At 42.1% G+C, this 18,787-nt stretch overlaps 1 protein-coding gene across 3 annotated transcripts in view; it reads left to right on the top strand.

Moving 5' to 3' along the window:
- Positions 1–18,787, top strand: part of Myo1b (myosin IB) — a 164,097-nt gene that overhangs the window by 83,771 nt on the left and 61,539 nt on the right. For all 3 annotated transcript variants that reach the window (XM_052192679.1, XM_052192681.1, XM_052192680.1), the window contains exons 5-7: positions 5,387–5,491; positions 9,805–9,851; positions 17,148–17,211. In XM_052192679.1, coding sequence (XP_052048639.1) covers positions 5,387–5,491; positions 9,805–9,851; positions 17,148–17,211 — 216 coding nt within the window. The remainder of the gene's footprint in view (positions 1–5,386; positions 5,492–9,804; positions 9,852–17,147; positions 17,212–18,787) is intronic.

Here is an 18,787-nt window from a genome sequence, read left to right as displayed (position 1 = left end):
CACGGTACATTCTGCCCCTGAAACCACTATCCTGACATAAGCAAATATTATAAGTTATTCAGTAGCTAGTTTTACAGTTCCATCAGTTTCTAGGAAATCATCAGCTGTCTTCTTGCACAGTTCTGGAGCCTGCCTTGCTCATCTGAACCCCAAATGACCTGGGTCCGGTTTATGTGTGCGATAGATCTCTTACCCAGCAGCCATGAGGCTCCGACTTAAGCATTGAAAACACCATGCTGGAGAAGAACAACTAAGCAGGCTGAGGGCCAAGATGCGCCACACTCTGTTCTGCTTCTTCCTGACACATGTACTTTATATGAATCACCATAGAGTCTGTGGCTCTCTCAAGAGACAGCAGATTCTATTTCAGTGAAAATGTTACAAGGCACACTCCTCATGTAATAAAACCCGCATCTCTCTTTCTCTTCTTTTTCTATTATTTATTTGTTTGTTATTTGTGTGTGTGTGTGTGTGTGACACATGTGCCATGTCACACGTGTAGAAGTCAGAGAATAACTAGTGGGAACCGAGCTTTCTTCCACCATGTGTGTCTGTCGCAGGTATTGAACTCTGGCTGCCCGGCTTGGCTGCAGGCCCCTTTACTCACTAAGCCGTTTTGCTGGCCCCACGACTGTATTTCTTATCAAAAAATTCTCATCTTTTGTTTTCATTGATGTAGTTCCTGGCTGCCTGTCTGATTAGTTTGGATATGCTGTAGCTGGGTTGTGAAGCCCTGGGGACTCTGAAGAAGATGTCCTTCTAAGTAGCAGAAGGGTTGTTTCATTGAACACAAACATGGCTTCATTGTAGATGATTTACTTGTTAGTTAGTTTGCTTTTTGAGACAGGATCTCACTATATAGCCCTGGTTGTCCCGAAAGGCTGGTCTTGAACTCAGAGATTACCTGCCTCAGTCTCCTGAGTGCTCGAGTGTGCATCACCACCACCTGGCAGGCAGTCTTACTCTTAATGTCTCTCAAACACCAGACCTGGGTAACAGCTGGGTCTCTAGAACAACTTTGTTATTTTAATCATGAGGACAGAGAGGTAGATAAATATATCAGAACCCCTGTACACTGTGTGTGTGTGTGTGTGTGTGTGTGTGTGTGTGTCTGTGTGTGTGTGTCTGTGTGTCTGTGTGTCTGTGCGTGCGTGTGAGACTTACCTGACCTTATGTGACACGTATGCTATCACATCCATCTGTGAGTGCAACTCTTGCAGGTGTCTATTAACTCTAACACAGGTTTACTAAAAATTTGTGACTAAAAGCTTAAAATAAGTTTTCTTATACTTATAGCCCCATCTGCCCAGTCCTGAGACTGAATCCAAGCAGAACCCTCTTGGTGAACATGCAGAGAGGTTTTAATGTCTTAGGGAGTCCCATGTTAGGATCATGTGTCTGTTTTTTTTCCCCTTTTCATTCATCTACCACCATTATAAAATGCTCTCTCAATAAAAGTTATTGTATATGAATTCATTTTAACTTTGGTTATGGAACACATATAAAATAACATTATTTAAACCCAAGGCCAAGTGCCAATGAATACAGACAGGTTAGTTACTTTTTACCCTTATAGTCTTTTAAAGTCTCCAGAATAAGTTGTCCGTAAGCTCTTTTCATTCCATGTAGGAGTTAATTATGGCACAGATGTTCTGAGTGAGAAGTATACTATTACAGGTCACCTGTCTGGTAATAGAGAGTATGTGCTAAACCTTAAATGCCCTACCATGTTCTATGAGAAGAAATTTTGACCTTGATAATCATATTTTGTCTAGCTGCTAACAGAACGCAGGTTCATGTAGACATAAATTTGAACACTCCTGGGTTAAATAACATAATGCAGTCCTCATTGATTGTAATGCAGTGTGATTACATTTTGCCAAGTTTAAGACTCTGTATTTGTAAACTTACCAGTGAGTAATTTAAAAACTAGATTTTGAACCTTTAGGATGATATCCAAATCTTCCCTATCTTCAGCAGCATATGTTTCCTTTATAGGGGCTATTACATGAAGATTTAGTTTTTATAAATACATAAAGATTTGAATACAGATTCAAATGTATTCAAACTTTCGGGCTTAAAGGAAAGGAAGTGGAACACCTCATGTGATAAGCATGGTCTCCCATTCCCAGCGTGGAGAGGCTAAAAAATGTCCACACAGCACAGCCGTGCAGCTTGTCCTTACATTTGCTGGGGTTTTTAAAAGTAACAGCTGTCTCAGGAACTACTTGTGTTAAAGATGAGATATAATGTCAGTGAAAAAAAATGCAGGAGTTATCTCTTTTAGACAACATGGCTTATTTGAAAAAAAAAAAAAGAAGTGCATGTCTTTGTGTGTGGAGGCGTGGTATGGTGGATAGAGGACAGCTCCAGGGGTTACCCCTGACCTTGTGACTTCTGTATGGGCTACAAGGATCTCAGTCAAGGCTGTCGGGCATGAGCAGCAAGTATTTTTACCCACCGGGCCTTCATCCTGGTCTCCTGGAAAAATGTATTTTTAATTCCTGTTTCTAGAAATGAATTATTAAAATGAGTTGTGTAGTAGAATTCCTTAAGGAAATTAAGAATGTGAGAATGTTAGAAATAAGTCGTTAAAACTTGAGTGATATCCTTGAAATATACCTAGAAAACTATTTGGATTGTTTAAGTATATTTTAAAGCTAGTAAACATGCCCACCTTCCACTGAATTAAACCATCTTTACCTGTGAGTGGGTTCTGTAGGTTTATGTGTATTGTAAGAGGTGATGTAAACCCAATGGACGAGATGTGCTTCCAGACTCAGTCCTACCTCTTTCTGGGCCATCCACAGGCTCCAAGAGGCCGCACCAGGTCGAGTGTCACCAGTGGGCTCTTATTTCACCCCTTCCCTTCTTCCCAGCTTCATCTGGACCAAAACAGGATTTCCAGAGGAGCCATCGTGGTTGAGTCTCAAGTGTGAGGCTTAACTGACGAAAGCTCCAGTTACTGGAATAAACGAAGCAGCCTGGGCCTTTTATGTTTTATTTTAACTTAACTAACAAAAAAAAATTTACCCTTTTATTTTATTTAAAGCATATTCTGTTTAAGAGAGTTATTTTACCATAAATAGATTCAGTTTGCTAGCTTTGTAAAGAGAGGAAGAACCAGAAATTTATCTAAAAAAAGGGAGATAATCCCTAGGATATATGAGTGTAATAGTATGTAATGGGGCAATGAATGGTACTCTGGAGACAGAAAATGAGGAAGGTCCAGGAAGCGTGTTGTATGACAAGTGACTGTAGATGTAGACTCCATTTCTAGAGATCCTGTGCAAAGCCCAAGACCCAGCAGACAGGATGTCAGCATTCACCAGATCTAGGAAGAGGACTGCTAGTTCAGATCAAGGGTAGAGGGAAATATAGTCACTAAAGACTCAAGGGAAACAAGTATACAGCAAATCCCTGAGAATAATGGGATATGTGTTTGGGGACGGTCTTAGGGTTTTCATTGTTGTGAAGAGATACCATGACCATGGCAACTCTTATAAAGGAAACCATTTAATTGGGGCTGGATAACAGTTTCAGAGAGTCAGTCCATTATCACCACGGTGGGAAACAAGTTGAGAAAGCACGCAGGCAGACATAGTGCTGGAGGAGCCAAGATGTCTACATCTTGATTCTCAGGTAGCAGAAGGAGGCAGCAGTGTACCACACTGGGTGGAGCTTGAGCACAAGAGACCTCAAAGCTTGTCCCCATAGTGACACACTTCCTCTAACAAGGCCCTAGCTCTCAATAGTGCCAGGTCCTGTGGGCCAAGCATTCAAACGCATGAGTCTACGGAGCCATTCCTATTTAAACCACACAGGGACTTTGTGTTTGTTTCATGTGAATAAAGTCTGTTTCATGTGATCTTGCAAAGATAAAAAGATCAGTGCACTTTTGTGGTTGTTAAAGGGAGGTAGCAGTAGTGTATCATCACAGAGTTCTAGAGAGTTTGTATGGATCCATTTGGATTACCCAGAAAGGAAACTGATCGAGATTTAACTCTATTCCCCGGATTGAGACTTAACTCCAGTACACACCCTCCACCTGTGGTTCTTAAGACTCCCCCAGTTCAAAAGTTTCTTTCCTTATGACATAAATGCTAGTACTCCCAAAGGACACCAGAGCTTTAGGACCTATGTAGATTCTTGGAGCATCTCGCTTCCTCTTAGTTGACACTGTATGTTGTTCAAGGCATCCGCGTGCACATTCACATCCTGTTCAGCTTGTTCATCCACCATTTGCTCTGAGGAAATGGTATTATAATCTATCTAAAGCTTCCCATGAGAAACAGACATGCCAGGGTAGCCTTAGTTCATCCATTTGCAGGCGCAGCAAGCATCACATACCTGACAAAGGCTTCCTGCCCATAGATAGTATAGTACTGAATAAAAATCTGAAGCAATGCTAGATCTGCATACCCTGACTACCCAGACCAACGTATTTTGTTCTGCTGGCTCTTAGTTGAGTATTTCTTAGATGTTGACCATGGATCATTGGAACTAGGCACATGGACAGACTCCATGGCAAATAGACTTGAAGGATCTGTAGCTTTCTAGAGCCCCTTTGGAGTTCTGCAGCATGTAGAGGCATATGAAAGGTTCTAAGAAGTCCTCTGACAGAGATGCTTTCTTCTCTGTACTTTCCTTACTGGGGACACACACTCACTGGTCCTGAATCACCTCTTTGAATACCTGCTGATATGCTATCCCTTGGAATTAAGTGTTAAAGGGGGTGGTTCTGTGTAGATGATGTTTCGAGAGTCATTGACTGGCAAGAAAAATGAAACAAACAGAAAACAGAACTTGTCCCTCTCCCCCACGTTAGCTAAGAATTGTCTGCTCTGTGTGATGGGTTCTTCATCAGCTTGACTTTCAGGGTTACTTATAAAATGTACAAAATGACTACCCAAGAAGGATTGTAAATCCCCATTAGCTTCTCACTTTCAGAACTGAAGAGTAATCAGCCTGACCTAATCGTGAACAAACTGATTTGACTCAGAAACTATTTTGAAGGAAAGCAGTTCTTTTAAGCTTCAGAAATACATTTGGCAAAGATGTACAGATGCTCAAGTTATTTTTGGCTTGAATCACAAACAGACCATAGTCGTATGTGCGTGATTACTCCAAATGTGATTCTCCTCAGATTTTTGTTGACCATGTAACTTAAGTTTTCGTTTTTAACAGCTCAGAAATAAGCTTCAAGCGCAAGCCGTATTCTAGCTGAATTGATGATATGTCAGTTTAAAATGCACAGCTGAAAACGTTTCCAGAACATGTGTCTGCCCAACAATAAAGATGTTCGGAAAGCAGCTAGTGGAACCTCTCTCCAAATATGATCCAACAATTCTTTACAGTTGAGTAACATGGCTGTTTCCCTCCACAGAGGCCAGCAAGCTCGTCATGTCCTATGTCGCTGCAGTGTGCGGAAAGGGGGCAGAAGTTAATCAGGTCAAGGAACAGCTTCTCCAGTCCAACCCTGTCCTGGAAGGTAAGAATTTCCTACTTGGTCCTTGTGATTCAAACAGCAAACTCTGTTTCAGTTTGCTTCAACTGCCGACTGTTCAGAAAGGGAGGCCATGGTTCAGGCCAGGGCCTATTGAGGACTTCAGCCCCAGCCTTGTGAGGCTTTGTTTCAAGTGCTGAGCTTTCCCATTTAGAACATATTTTTGCCATTCAATTTTTATTTAAGTTATTTTTGGTTGCTTTTAAGAAATTGACTGGTTTTTTTTTGCAGTTGATGGTGCAGTGATGTTTTATCATTCATGGTAAGGCCTCTGGCTGGTTATGTCTGTTGTCATAGAAATCAAGGACTAAAGAAAGCCCCAATGCTATCCATTTCTCCCAAGCTCTGTTGTTAGCTCTCCAGTAACTAACTCATATTCTTGGAGGCTAGAGATCTAAGAACAAAATCCTACTAAGGTAGGTTTCATTTGGAAGCGTATCTCATCTTAGAGGCAACTCCCACCTTGTTCATGAGAGCTCTCCTTTCTGTGTTTCTTGGGAACAAAACCAGAAGCGAGCTCCCTGGTGTCCCTTCTCCACGCTCCACACTCATAAGTGCCTCCCAAAGGCTCACCTCTCGATTCTGTCTCATCAAGGGTTCAAGCTTTGACATATGAACGAGGAAAAGGGGCAAGCACATCGGCCCATCATCCAGGATGAGTTAGAGATGAATTCTTTCACCTGATAGAGAATGACATTTACCTTTGGTATAAACTGTGCTTACATTAAAAATAAACTTAGGATCCTGGACGATGGCTCAGTGATGAGAACAGTTGCTGCTCTTGCAGAGGACCTGGGTTGGATCCTAGCACACGCATGGCCCCTCACAACTGTTAGTAACTCTGCTTCCAGAGTTACTTCTGGCTTTTGCAGACACTAGGCCTGGATGTGGTGTGTGTGTGTGTGTGTGTGTGTGTGTGTATGTATGTATGTGTGTGTGTACATATATATCTGTATGTGTGCTTGCCTGCATGTGTGATTTTATATATAAAAAATATATAAAACGTATATATTATGTATATACACATAAAATTAAAAAAATGAGTAAATTTGTTTTTTTTTTTTTAATCATGAAATTCCAGCTTTTCCCTATTGGAGGGAGGCTGTTAAATTTACCTTACAGTATAAGCATTTCAGTGTTGTGACTAACACAGTTGGAGCACCAGTTGGCTTTCTTAGCCTTGGAGCTGCTGTGTTGGGCCTGTCTTTGTTATGAGTGTGAGGCTTGTCCTGGCATTTATGGCCTTTGCTTGCCAGGTGCCAGTTGGGATAAAAAGAAAAAAGTCTCCAAACCTTGGCAGTGTCCCCCAGGGAGTCAAAAGCACACTTTTAGAACCTGGGCTAGAGGAATAGTTTGGCTCAACCCCATTGCTCCAAGCGCAGAAGGACAGGATTGAAGGCTAATGAAAGCAGAGCTGTCTGGGGATTGGTAGGCAACCCTTGACATGGAGGGTCGCAATCCCTCCCCGTTGCCTTTTCTACTCTGGCTGGGCCCCTCCTTCTCTCTGGAAAATATTCTTGAACTCTGAACGTAGACTATGACTTTGTGCTTCAGAGAAAACAGCACGCCCACTAAGGTGGCTGCCGGGCGACACAGGAGAGGCATGGAGCCCAATAGGCTAGTAGATTTTGATCTCTACTTCATTTCTTAACTGGTATGGCCTGTACGAAGTGGCACCTCTACATTATTAATCTGAGATTTGGCCTTTTTGCTTCCTGCCCTTGCTTTTAGGTTATGTGCTCTGCATGAGCTGTATTTCTGCACACGCTTATTTTAGGAATGCTGTGGTCGAAAGGAACAAGGGACTGGAATGCTGCAGCTTGCATTTTTGACTAGGCTCTTTTTATTTGGTGGTATTTGAAATGAGGCTGCAGTGCAGGAAATGGAAGAAATGTCCACTGTGGGTGGGTGTTATCTTTTATGGGAACGCTCTGCTTTTTAACTGGAGCTGCTACTGTAAATGAATATTTAGAACAACAGACTTTATAAAAAAAATAAAACAACAATCAAAAAAAACCAAGCAACCAACCAACAACTGTGGAATGTGTCTCGGGTGTTCTATAATGGAGCACTTGTTTCAGATTTCCAAGTAAAAGTCTTGAGTGTTTAGGGCTGTGTTTGGTGATGTGCAGCTCAGACTTGTTTGAGGAAATGATGGTTTATGGCTTGCCGATGGGGTTCTGAACAAGTTCCGGAGCAGCCCTTCTCTCCCCCCCACCCCCCTGACTGTCAAGCCACAGTGTATTGATCTTTATGTGTCAGCTTCTTGAGCTGGGCTTTAGTCCTGTACTAATTAGTTGACCTGGCAGGCCTACATTTCAAACCTAGCATAAAGGACTAGCCCATAAAAGCATGGGACATGCCACAGTTTAATGGGGACCAGGTCAAGTGTCCACTGTCATCAAGGTTGCATTCACAGATGACTTTTGGTTGGCAGTGAATTGGTGAGAATCCCCTCTTCCTCGGCGTCTTTCCTTCGGTGAGCACTTTCCAGTGCTTCCTCTCTCTCAGTGTACAGCATGTCAGCCTATCTTCTTTTGAAGTGAGAGTTTGGTGTTAGGAACTTATCAAACCATACTTGGCTCAAGCATCTCTAATATAAGGAACCTTCTCTGTTGACTTTGTAAATTTTGTTTTAACCTATCTTGAGACAGCTATGCGGTGTTTCTTTGTTTCTTGAAATAAGGTCTGGCTAGCCTAGAACTTACTAAGTAGAGTAGGCTGGCCTTCAGCTCACAGAGATCTGCCTCCGAGAGCTGGGATTAAATGCTTGCACCGCTGTACCCAGCCAGTTACAAGTTTTTAAGTAAAAAGCTCGATACGGGATCAGTGAGATGGCTCAGCAGGTAAAAGTACTTGTCACTAAGCCTGATTTCCTGAGTTCAGTCCCCAGAATCCACGTAGTAGGAGTCAGCTTTTAAGTTCTCCTCTGACTTCCACATGCCCACCTCCAATAAATAATAAAGAAACAAACAAAAGTTTTAAAAGACATAAAACATTTATTTAATAAGAAATATCACACATTGGGTTTGGCTGCTAAATGGTCAAAGTTGGTCTCCCCAAAGAATACCTCCTTCTCTCCAGGTGCTGCTTTTGGGACTAGGTGGCCTCTCCAGGTCTTGTGCTCTGTGACACTTCCTTGTCACCCCAACCCTCATTTAACTTGACAAAGCCATGGAGGCTTCAGAAATGTGGTATCTAGCCTCTTATTCAAAAGATTCATTTAATCACATCTTCAGGAATGGTGCTGCTAGTCCCAATTGTGACTCCTCATCACCAAAACAGCTTGGGTTGGAGAGGGGTCTTGGTAGAAATGCAGAGTTTAGTGTCTTGCAGGGTGTACTGGGCCAGAGTACTCTTATACAAGAGCCTTCTGTGACTGGGTTCCCTTCAGGGTTTTGGATGTTCTGTCGGGTCATCCTCAGGGAGCCTCTCTACATATGTGACTTGTGACCACACTACTCTGTTCTCTCTTTCCATCATGCCAGCGTGGCTTGCGAGTGTTTGTGCACAGGCTTGGTGAAACCGTTTGGTTGCCTTGTCACTATGCTGTCACCTGTGTTCAACGGGACCATTCTGTGCCTGTAGCAGAAGCACCCCACAGTTGTCATGCACCCTCATTTCAAAGGGAGTCCCAGGGCAGATTGGTCTTCCTTGAAGCAACTAAGATCAAAACAGACTTGGGCTGTGCATTTTATTTTGGGTTACTTTAGTTCCCTTTATATTCTAGAAAGTTTCATATCGGTCTGCCTGTTGGGCATGAGCTAACAAAGTATGTATTGTTTCTATTTTATTTTAAATGACTCATTTATAGTTCCTACTGTACTGTAGTTATGTAATCACATTTACATTTTCAGTTTCACATGCCCCCTGCAATCTGTATTCCTCACCCACGTGCATCAAACCTATAATAACAGAAAATTATTTCTGAAATAACCCTACGGGTAGTTTTGGTGGAAGACTAGGCACCTTGCTGCTGCCCCTAGATTCCTGTCAGGAGGAGTCAAGCAGTGTCCACCTAGGCAAAGTTAAGTTTGGAGTAACACTTGAAACCATGCCAAGATTCAAGACCGCCGCTTGCTCGTTTTCTGTGTATTTCTAATCACTGAGGGCAGTTTAAGAAATTTATCAAAATTTCTGCTAGATGTATTTGCATGAGAATTGTGTGTAGAAATGCCATCACAGCAAGCTGTGCTTACCAGGGTTATTCCTGGCCAGTGCTACAGTTGCTTTACGTTTCTGCTCAGTATTATTTTTTTCTATCAGTTTTAATGATGCATCTGTTTCTTTCTCACTAGCTTTTGGAAATGCCAAGACTGTAAGGAATGACAACTCATCTAGATTTGTAAGTATTTGTATAAGCTTAAGTGCTAACACTAATATTTAGTCCGTGTGTGTTTAAACGAGCAGATGTTTAATATTTCTTAATACACACATCTTTTAAAGTCAGAAGGCACCCAGCCCCAGTTGAGACCACTGTAAGTTCTATAAAAGTTCTTTGTTTGTTTTCTAATACTTTTTTTTTAATTTTCAGGGTTTTTTTTTTTTTTTTTTTGAGTGCCAAAGTATTTTTATCATGTTTTCTCTTAGTCTTCAGTCAAAAAATTACATGAGCTTAAAGAAGGCTATTTATAATCATTTCTTATTCATCTAGAGTTTGGTATTTAGAAGTCATAATTAAGACTCAGAAATTGAGTAAAAAAAAAAAAGAAAGAAATCAAGTGTGTGTTGTTTGTATACTCTGTCACCTTTGTCTCTTATTTGATGACCTCAGAGAGAGTGGGATGTATTTTAAAACTTCTTGGCAGTGAAACCACTAGGCTTAGTAAGTGCAAAGGTCTGGGGGAACTGAGTACTGAAAACTGAAGCTAATTGATTTCTTGTCGTGACTGTGTCTGGCCCTTGCTGCTGTTCCGACCTCCACGCCTGTTACTGTCCAGCACGTGCCTGCATCTTGTCGAGTTTGGCCCTCTCCACCTCATTTCCGACCCCTCATCTTTACAAAGATACAAACGCTACCTGTGTTTTTGTTTTTTGCAGTGCTGGAGACTTCATGCCTGCTAAGTTATACCTTGTAGTACCCCACTTTTTCTCCTCTCTGCTTCTTTTGGCTACAGGCTTTTGTTAAGCTCCTCAGGCTGGCCTTGAACTCATAGCTCAGGTAGGCCTTGAAGTCTCTCATTTCTATTGCCTCAGCATCCTGAGTAGGTGGGATTGTACATCTGTATGATTTGCTCTGACTCCATGAAGGGATTTTGAGATTTTTTTTTTCTTCTGTGGTTTAACCAAATTTTTATATTAAAAGATTGTTTACATGAGCAATCTTCTTGTCCATTGCTCATGCCGTTGGTAATTTCTGACCCTTCCCTACCAGAGATTCTCCCTGCCCCCACCTCAGATTCCTCTTGCTCTTCTTACACAGGTTGTCCAAATCTTAAATAAACAAATGGTCTCTATGGAAATAGCTTTTGTAACTTAGAAAGTAGAAAGCTAAATAAATTCTTAAACCCAAGGCTATGAATTTTCCCATGGAAACAGCCTATAAAGCTCTTGTAACCAATTTGGTCTAGGTGTTTACTTGTTTGGTCACATGGATAATCTCGTTGCATGAATAGAATTTGAAGTGAAGTATTTCCATTGATTGGGCTTCGTTAGGTGATAAAACTTAATTTTGTTTTTGAATTGTGTGTACATGCACTTTTAAAGATATTTATGAATATATGTGGCCATGGCAATGCAAAGGCAGAAAACTATATTGCTTAAAAGGTCATTATAGTGCAATTTAAGATCCCGTGAATGGCTTGGTAGGCAATTTATCTTATTAATAGCTTTAGAGAAATCCTCTTATGAGTATTAGGATTTGAGATTAACACCTGATTAGAGGCTAAATCCATTCATGCCTAGCTTCTAGGAATTTCTCTGCTTTGTGGTCTATGACTTGATTAATAACACACCCAAATACGTGTTATAATTTTATAATGGACTCTATGCTATTTTGTGTGTGGCTGTGATATTGCTTGACAGTACCCTTGACTATGTTCAGGTTGGTTAACCTAGAATAAATTTGTTGATCACTTTACTGAGAAATCTGACAAACCTATAATTAAGACACATTGGTCATAGCTGACACTTGTTACCAGTGCATTCAAGGACGTACGTACCTCAGTATCTCCAATATGCCCCGGTATTTTTAGTTTGACTTCTGGAACTTTTTCTTTTTCTTTTAAGAAAGAGACTCAGTGTTTAGGGTTTTATTAGCATTATTGCTTAAGCAGTGCGTGAAACATCTACTGTATTCAGACTGCTAAGCTAGATAGGCTCTGGAGGGAAGAGGATAGCACTTGAACTGTCAGAAAGTGGTTTTGTCCAGCCCCTCATTCATTAAGATTTTTGTTTGTTTGTTTGTTTGTTTGTTTTTTGAGACAGGGTTTCTTTGTGTAGCCCTGGCTGTTCTGGAACTCTGTCTGTAGACCATGCTGGTCTTGAACTCAAAGAGATACTCCCGCTTCTGCCTCTCAAGTGGTGGTAATAAAGGCCTGTGCTACCATTCAATAAGAATTTTAGCCCAGCAGAGGTGGCACACACGTTTAATCCCAGCACTTGGGAGACAGAGAGAGGTGGATCTCTGATTTTGAGGCTAGCCTAGTCTATAGAGTGAGTTCCGGGACAGCCAAAGCTACAGAGAAACCCCGTCTCGAAGAACCAGGAAAAAAAATTAAGTGTGTGGATTTGTTTCTGTGTTTTACTAAAGTATAGGTTTCCTTACGCATCCCGTGTAGCCCGTGGCCTTGCTTTCTGGCAGCTGGAGTGATCCATGCAGACAGGTTCCAGCACGCCTCTTCCGTGCCTCTTTGGTGCCTCTTCCGTGTCTCTTCGGTACCCATTTGCGTTTATAGTGCGAGCTCCTTTGGCAGTTTCTAGGGCTGGTCTCGGAAACACTGTCTCCGCTTCTTAGCCCCCCTCAGTCTGCCCCTGCTCCACACACCTCTGTGACCCTCTGGCATCCCAAGTGCTTCTCAGCCCCACGCCTTTGCAGCTGTGTTCTCCTTTGAGTGTGTTATAGACCTGCACATGCTGGGTGACTGGTTGTTGAATTATTTATGTCTCCCTTCAAGTGATATCTTAGTAATACTTTTTTTTTTGATATTTTCTTTATTTACATTTCAAATGTTATCCCCTTTCACGGGGCCGGCTCCCCCACCCCCACCCTCTGGAAACTATCTATCTCACCCCCTCCCCCACTTCTATGAGGGTGTTCCTCCACCCACGCACCTACTCCCGCCTCCCTGCCCTCAAATTCCCCTACACTGGGGCATCGAGCCCTCACAGGACCAAGGGTCTCTCCTTCCGTTGATGCCCGACAAGGCTGTCCTCTGCTACTTAGACAGCTGGAGCCATGGATCCCTCCATGTGTACTCCTTGGTTGGTGGTTTAGACCCTGGGAGCTCTGGTTGGTTGATATTGTTGTTTTTCCTAAGGGGATTGTAAACCCCTTCAGCTCCTTCAGTCTTTTCTCTAACTCCTCCGTTGGGGATCCCACTGGGGACCCTGTGCTTAGTCCAACGGATGGCTGTGAGCACCCTACTCTGTATTTGTCAGGCTCTGGCAGAGTCTCTCAGGAGACAGCTATATCAGGCTCCTGTCAGTAAGCACTTGTTGGCATCCACATTAGTGTCTGGGTTTGGTGACTGTATATGGGATGGATCCCCAGGTGGGGCAGTCTCTGAATGGCCTTTCCTTTTGTCTCTGCTCCACACTTTGTCTCTGTATTTGCTTCCATGAGTATTTTGTTCCCCTTTCTAAGAAGGACCAAAGCATCCACACTTTGGTCTTCCTTCTTCTTGAGCTTCATGTGGTCTGTGAATTGTATCTTGGATATTCCTAGCTTTTGAGCTAATATCTAATTAGCAGGGAGTGCATACCATTTGTGTTCTTTTGTGACTGGGTTACCTCACTTAGGATGATATTTTCTAGTTTCATCCATTTGCCTAAGAATTTCATAAATTCATTGTTTTTAATGAATAGCTGAGTAGTATTCCATTGTGTAAATGTACCACATTTTCTGTATCCATTCCTCTACTGAAGGACATCTGGGTTCTTTTCAGCTTCTGGCTATTATTTATAAGGCTGCTATGAATATAGTGGAACATGTGTCCTTGTTATATGTTGCAGAACTGAATCTCAGAACACGTGAAATCAATCATTCACTGAGATCAAATAGACTTCTTCCCAGGGATGCAGGAATGGTTCAATATATGGAAATCCATCAATTCTCTACATAAAGAAACTCAAAGAAAAAAACCACATGGTCATTTCATTAGATGCTGAAAAAAACATTTGACAAAATTCTTTCATGCTAAAAGTCTTGGAAAGAACAGGAATTCAAGGCCCATACCTAAACATAGTAAAAGCAATATACAGCAAACCAGTTGCCAACCTCAAACTAAATGGAGAGAAACTTGAAGCAATCCCACTAAAATCAGGGACTAGACAAGGCTGCCCACTCTCTCCCTATCTATTCAGTATAGTACTTGAAGTTCTAGCTAGAGCAATTAGACAACAAAAGGAGGTCAAAGGGATACAAATTGGAAAGGAAGAAGTCAAACTATCACTATTTGCAGATGATATGATAGTATACTTAAGTGACCCCCAAAATTCAACCAGAGAACTCCGAAAGCTGATAAACAACTTCAGGGAAGTGGCTGGATATAAAATTAACTCAAACAGATGGGTAATACCTTTCAAATACTCTGACTTCGTCTTGATTTTATTTGCCTAAGCTATTTCTTACTCTTTAGAATTGCTGTATCAGATTGCCACATCTTGTCCTCATTTACTTGAGATACTTATTGGTACCATGGCAACAAGTACTTTGACTTCCTTGTGTACCTTTTAGACTCTTAATAGTTAGAAGAGTGCATGGTGCCACAGTAGATACTCAGAAAACACTTAACCAGTGAATGCTTCTCTTTAAGAAGCTTATAGACTGATCAGGGAAGTTGGATGTATCTATAGTGATGGCACAGTACTTACATTTTTAAGTTTTTCAGAAAGCTACGGGTAAAGTTCTATGGACTTTTAGAGAAGATTCTAGGGTAGAAGACAGTGTTAAAGGGACTCAAAAATCCTCTGGAGAACAGGAAAAGATTGGCTGGGCACCATGAAGAAGCCTGGACCTGAATTTACCATAGCTTGTTGTTGGACCTAAGAGTGTGTGGAAGGGGTTTTAAGACCATGGACTAAGATTCCAACTGGAGCATGCTGAGAGTCAAGTTTAGAGTCTCTAGACTTGTAAGTTACAGAAAGCTACAATTCATTTCCAAGTAGACTAGTGACATCATCAGAACCCAGCTTTAGATGAGCTGTGAGGGTGTGGCTGCTTTGACTATTCCTTCAGCAAGGAAGTCTCACAGCTGTCCGACAGTTCACTGGTGGTTGGCTTCCTGTTCTCCTCTCTGCAGTGCTTATATTCTTGTTATTTACTGTCTGGCAGCTTCTTCAGAGACGTCTTCAGGCCCTCAAACTGAATTAATCCTATACCTCATGTCTTGCCCGTGCGTGTGTCCCTGCATACACCTGCAGTGGCTTTTTCTGTGTTTGTTTTTCTCTTGGTGTCCAAATACCTTACGAAGCCACCTTAGGAAGGATTTATTTTGGCTTACAGTTTAAGGAGAAGCATCCATGATGATCTCTGACATTATGCCATCTGTCCTTTGTTTGGCCCCTGTGTCCAAAAGGTTTCACAGCTTTCCCAAACAGCTCCACCAGCTGGCACCGTATGTTCATGCATCAAGCCATGGCGAACATTTCACACTCACATTGTCACCCTGGAAGGTTTCCAACTCTTCTCTCACTAAGCCCCTCCACCCACTCTCTGGATCCTGTTGCCTCCTGTGCCCAGGGACTCCTGTGGAAGGTTAGCTCCTTCTTGGACATCAATCTCTAGCCCACCTCTTTTTCCTCGTCTCTAGTTGCTTTGTCTCCTGTGCTCCTGCTATTCTGGAGGGCCTCTCTGACAAGCCCCAGCCTGTCCCTGTGACTCCGGCTAGCTAGCTCTCTGTTCGTGTTTGCCTTTTGCTGCTCCTGCTGGAAGCTATCTACATTTCTCCCTTAATCAGTGCAGCCACCTGATACCCTGGTCCCTTGATACCATTGCATCTGGTCCTGCTCCTTTCTAGTCCAATGCACACTAATCAGGTGATCTTGTAAAGTGGCAAATCTGATCACGCCTCCTTGTTTAGGAGCCTTCAGGAACAATGGCTCAGGTCAAGAGAATGTCAAAAGGTCACAATGCTCTAAGTTTGTTCTCCAGGCTGAAAACCCTCCCTTACTGTCTTAACAAGAGCTGGTCGTTGTGCCTGCTTCTTCTGTTCCCTAATACCTGTCCACCTAACTTCAGACATTTTCTTTAACTGTGAACTCACTTCCTCTTCCCTTGTCTTCCCACCTTGCATAACCATGTGTATCCATGAGTTCTGGCAAGTTTGTCTCCCCACCACAATGTCCTGTTGACCAGGCTGCCAGCTCCTTCCCAGCAGAGATGGTGTCTGGTTTTTTTTTCCCCTCTGCTTTTCTCAACCTAGAAGAATTGATTTGGAGACATTTGCTCAATACACATGAAGATTTTTTTTGTTTGTTTGTTTTGTTTTGTTTTTTGAGACAGGGTTTCTCTGTATAGCCCTGGCGGTCCTGGAACTCAGTAGACCAGGCTGGCCTCAGAAATTTACCTGTCTCTGCCTCCCAAGTGCTGGGATTAAAGGTGTGTGCCACCACTACCCGGCTACACATGAAGATTTTAAAAGAATAGATGGCAGTGGAAGAGGAGACGTGAGAGAGTATCTGTAAGCTCATAAAAAGTCACAAATTGCTTTGTTGACCAAGAGCCATGTGGTCACATTTTTCTACCCTTCCTATCACATTTTGAAAATTGATGAAACTCTTAGGGAAAATGATATACAAAGTGTCTATGAAACAAAATGCTAATTAAATAAACATACTCATTTCCAAACACAGAGCAGCTCTCATGGTTATTCTGATGTTCATGTGATGCACTGGAGACTGACCGTAAATTTCACTGTGCTAAGCTTCAGCCAGCTTAAGATACTGTCTATAAAGTGTAATGTGAACTGGGCCCTATATTGCTATACAGTGTGGGTCAAAAGTCACTAAAAGGAATAAGTAGTCGTTGATTCCGAGCTTGTGACACCACATCGTTGTGTGTTGGTTACAATAGATGGGAACGTGGAGTGTTACCGTTCACTTACTGCCTGATATGGAGTTTGTATGGAGAAAATACATTCTCCTGTAAAATGGAATAACTTATCTTTCCAATCGGTTTCTCTGCCAAGATTATTACTTGTGCTTCCAGTCTTGATTTGAGAAAGGTCTGAAGTGAAAAAAATCATGTGATGGAAAAGATCCCCTGCCCCCCCTTCCTTCCTTGTCTGTGTGACTCTGTGTGCATGAATGTTAGCTATGATCTAGATGGGCTCTAGGTGTTGGGTATACAGTCACGGAGGCACGTGACTTTGATTCATGCTTATATGAAGTACCTTTGAAACAAAGGACTAAAAATTAGTCAGTATGAAGTTTTCCAAAACATGGGCTTTTGAGATGAACTTACAGAGTCTTTCTTTGACAGGGCAAATACATGGATATCGAATTTGACTTTAAAGGTGACCCACTGGGAGGAGTGATAAGTAACTGTAAGTATTTTTACTTGACTCTTTATATTTATAAACCAGTTGAGAATAATAAAACAAGGATTTTAAAATAGTGAAAAAAATTTAAATACTGTGCCTTCAACAGATGAGAAAGAGGTCTGTTTACTTTTCTAAAAAATTTCAGCCATTGAATTCCAGACTGCTTTATGATATAATGTAAGGATTATCATGTATATAATGTGTGTATACATTTATGCGTGCATTCATATACATATATATTGTTTGTTTGGAGATTTCAAGGGTTTTTTTCCCCTTTTCCATTAATTTATTTATTTATTCACTTTATATTCTGATTGCTGGGCCCTTCTTCTAGTCCCTCCCTTACTCAATCCCTCCCCCATTCTCCCTACCCTTCTCTGAGAGTGTGGAGGCTCCCCCAACCCTGATATATCAAGTCTCTGCAGGGCTGGGTGCATTTCTCCCATTGAGGCCAGGCAAGGCCACCCAATTAGGGGAACGGGATTCACAGGCAGGCAATAGATATAGGTATAGCACCTGCTCTAGTTGTTTGGGGACCCGCATGAAAACTGAGCTGCACATCTGCTACATATGTGTGGTGGTGGGGGAGGGGGGTCTGGGTCCAGCCTGTGTATGCTCTTTGGTTGGTGGTTCAGTCTTTGAAAGACCCTAACAGTCCAGGTTAGTTGATACTATTGGTCTTTCTATGGTGTTCCTGTCCCCTCCAGGTCCCTCAATCCTTCCCTCAGCTCTTCCATAAGGCTCTGTGAGCTTCGCTCAATGTTTGGTTGTGGCCCTCAGCATCTGCTTCAGTCAGCTGATGTGTGAAGCCTCTGAGAGGACAGTTATGCTAGGCTCTTATCTGTAAGCATAACAAATATCATTAATAGTGTCATGGATTGGTGCTTGCCCATGGGATGGGTCTAAAGTTGGGCCAGTTGTTGGTTGGCTATTCCCCCAGTCTCTGTTCCATCTTTGTCCCTGCATTTCTTGTTGACAGGACAGATTTGGGGTTGGAAGGTTTTGTTGTTGGGTTGGTGTCTTTATCCCTCCACTGAAGGTCCTGCTTGGAGTCTCAGCTAAAGTCGTCCCCATAGGTTCCTGGGAGCCTCCCCCATCCATCCCTAATCTCTGACATGTCCTAGAGTTCATCCTACAGGCCCTCTGGCTCTCTCTCCTGTCTCTCCCCACAGCTCCATTCTGAACCCGCTGCCCCGTTCCCTCTCTTACCCATTTCTTTGCCCCCATCCGTTGAGAGAGAATCTTGGCTGTCTCACTCAACAGACCTCAAAACTCATTTATCACTGTGGCTGGCTAAATTGTTGTTAAAGATTAATTTATTACCTTTGGGAAACTTTTTAGAAATCTACTAAAGTATTTGTTGTATTTATATCTCACAGGTCTTTACACTAATCTAATGTGAAAAAAAATCCTTCAAGGGTGATTTTCCATAACAAAATATATTCTGTGGTTATGAAGAAAATCTAAGGAATTTATTAATTAATTTTGTGATGCTAAGATTGAACCCAGTGCCTCACACACACTGGGCAAATATGCTGAGCTTGACCTTAGCCCTAAAATATAATTGATTTGTTGTTGT

This window comes from Apodemus sylvaticus, chromosome 9, assembly GCF_947179515.1.
Source record: "Apodemus sylvaticus chromosome 9, mApoSyl1.1, whole genome shotgun sequence".
In the NCBI taxonomy this organism is placed as follows: domain Eukaryota; kingdom Metazoa; phylum Chordata; class Mammalia; order Rodentia; family Muridae; genus Apodemus; species Apodemus sylvaticus.
Note: the sequence above shows the minus strand (reverse complement) of the source record. Positions and strands in the feature narration are given on the sequence as shown.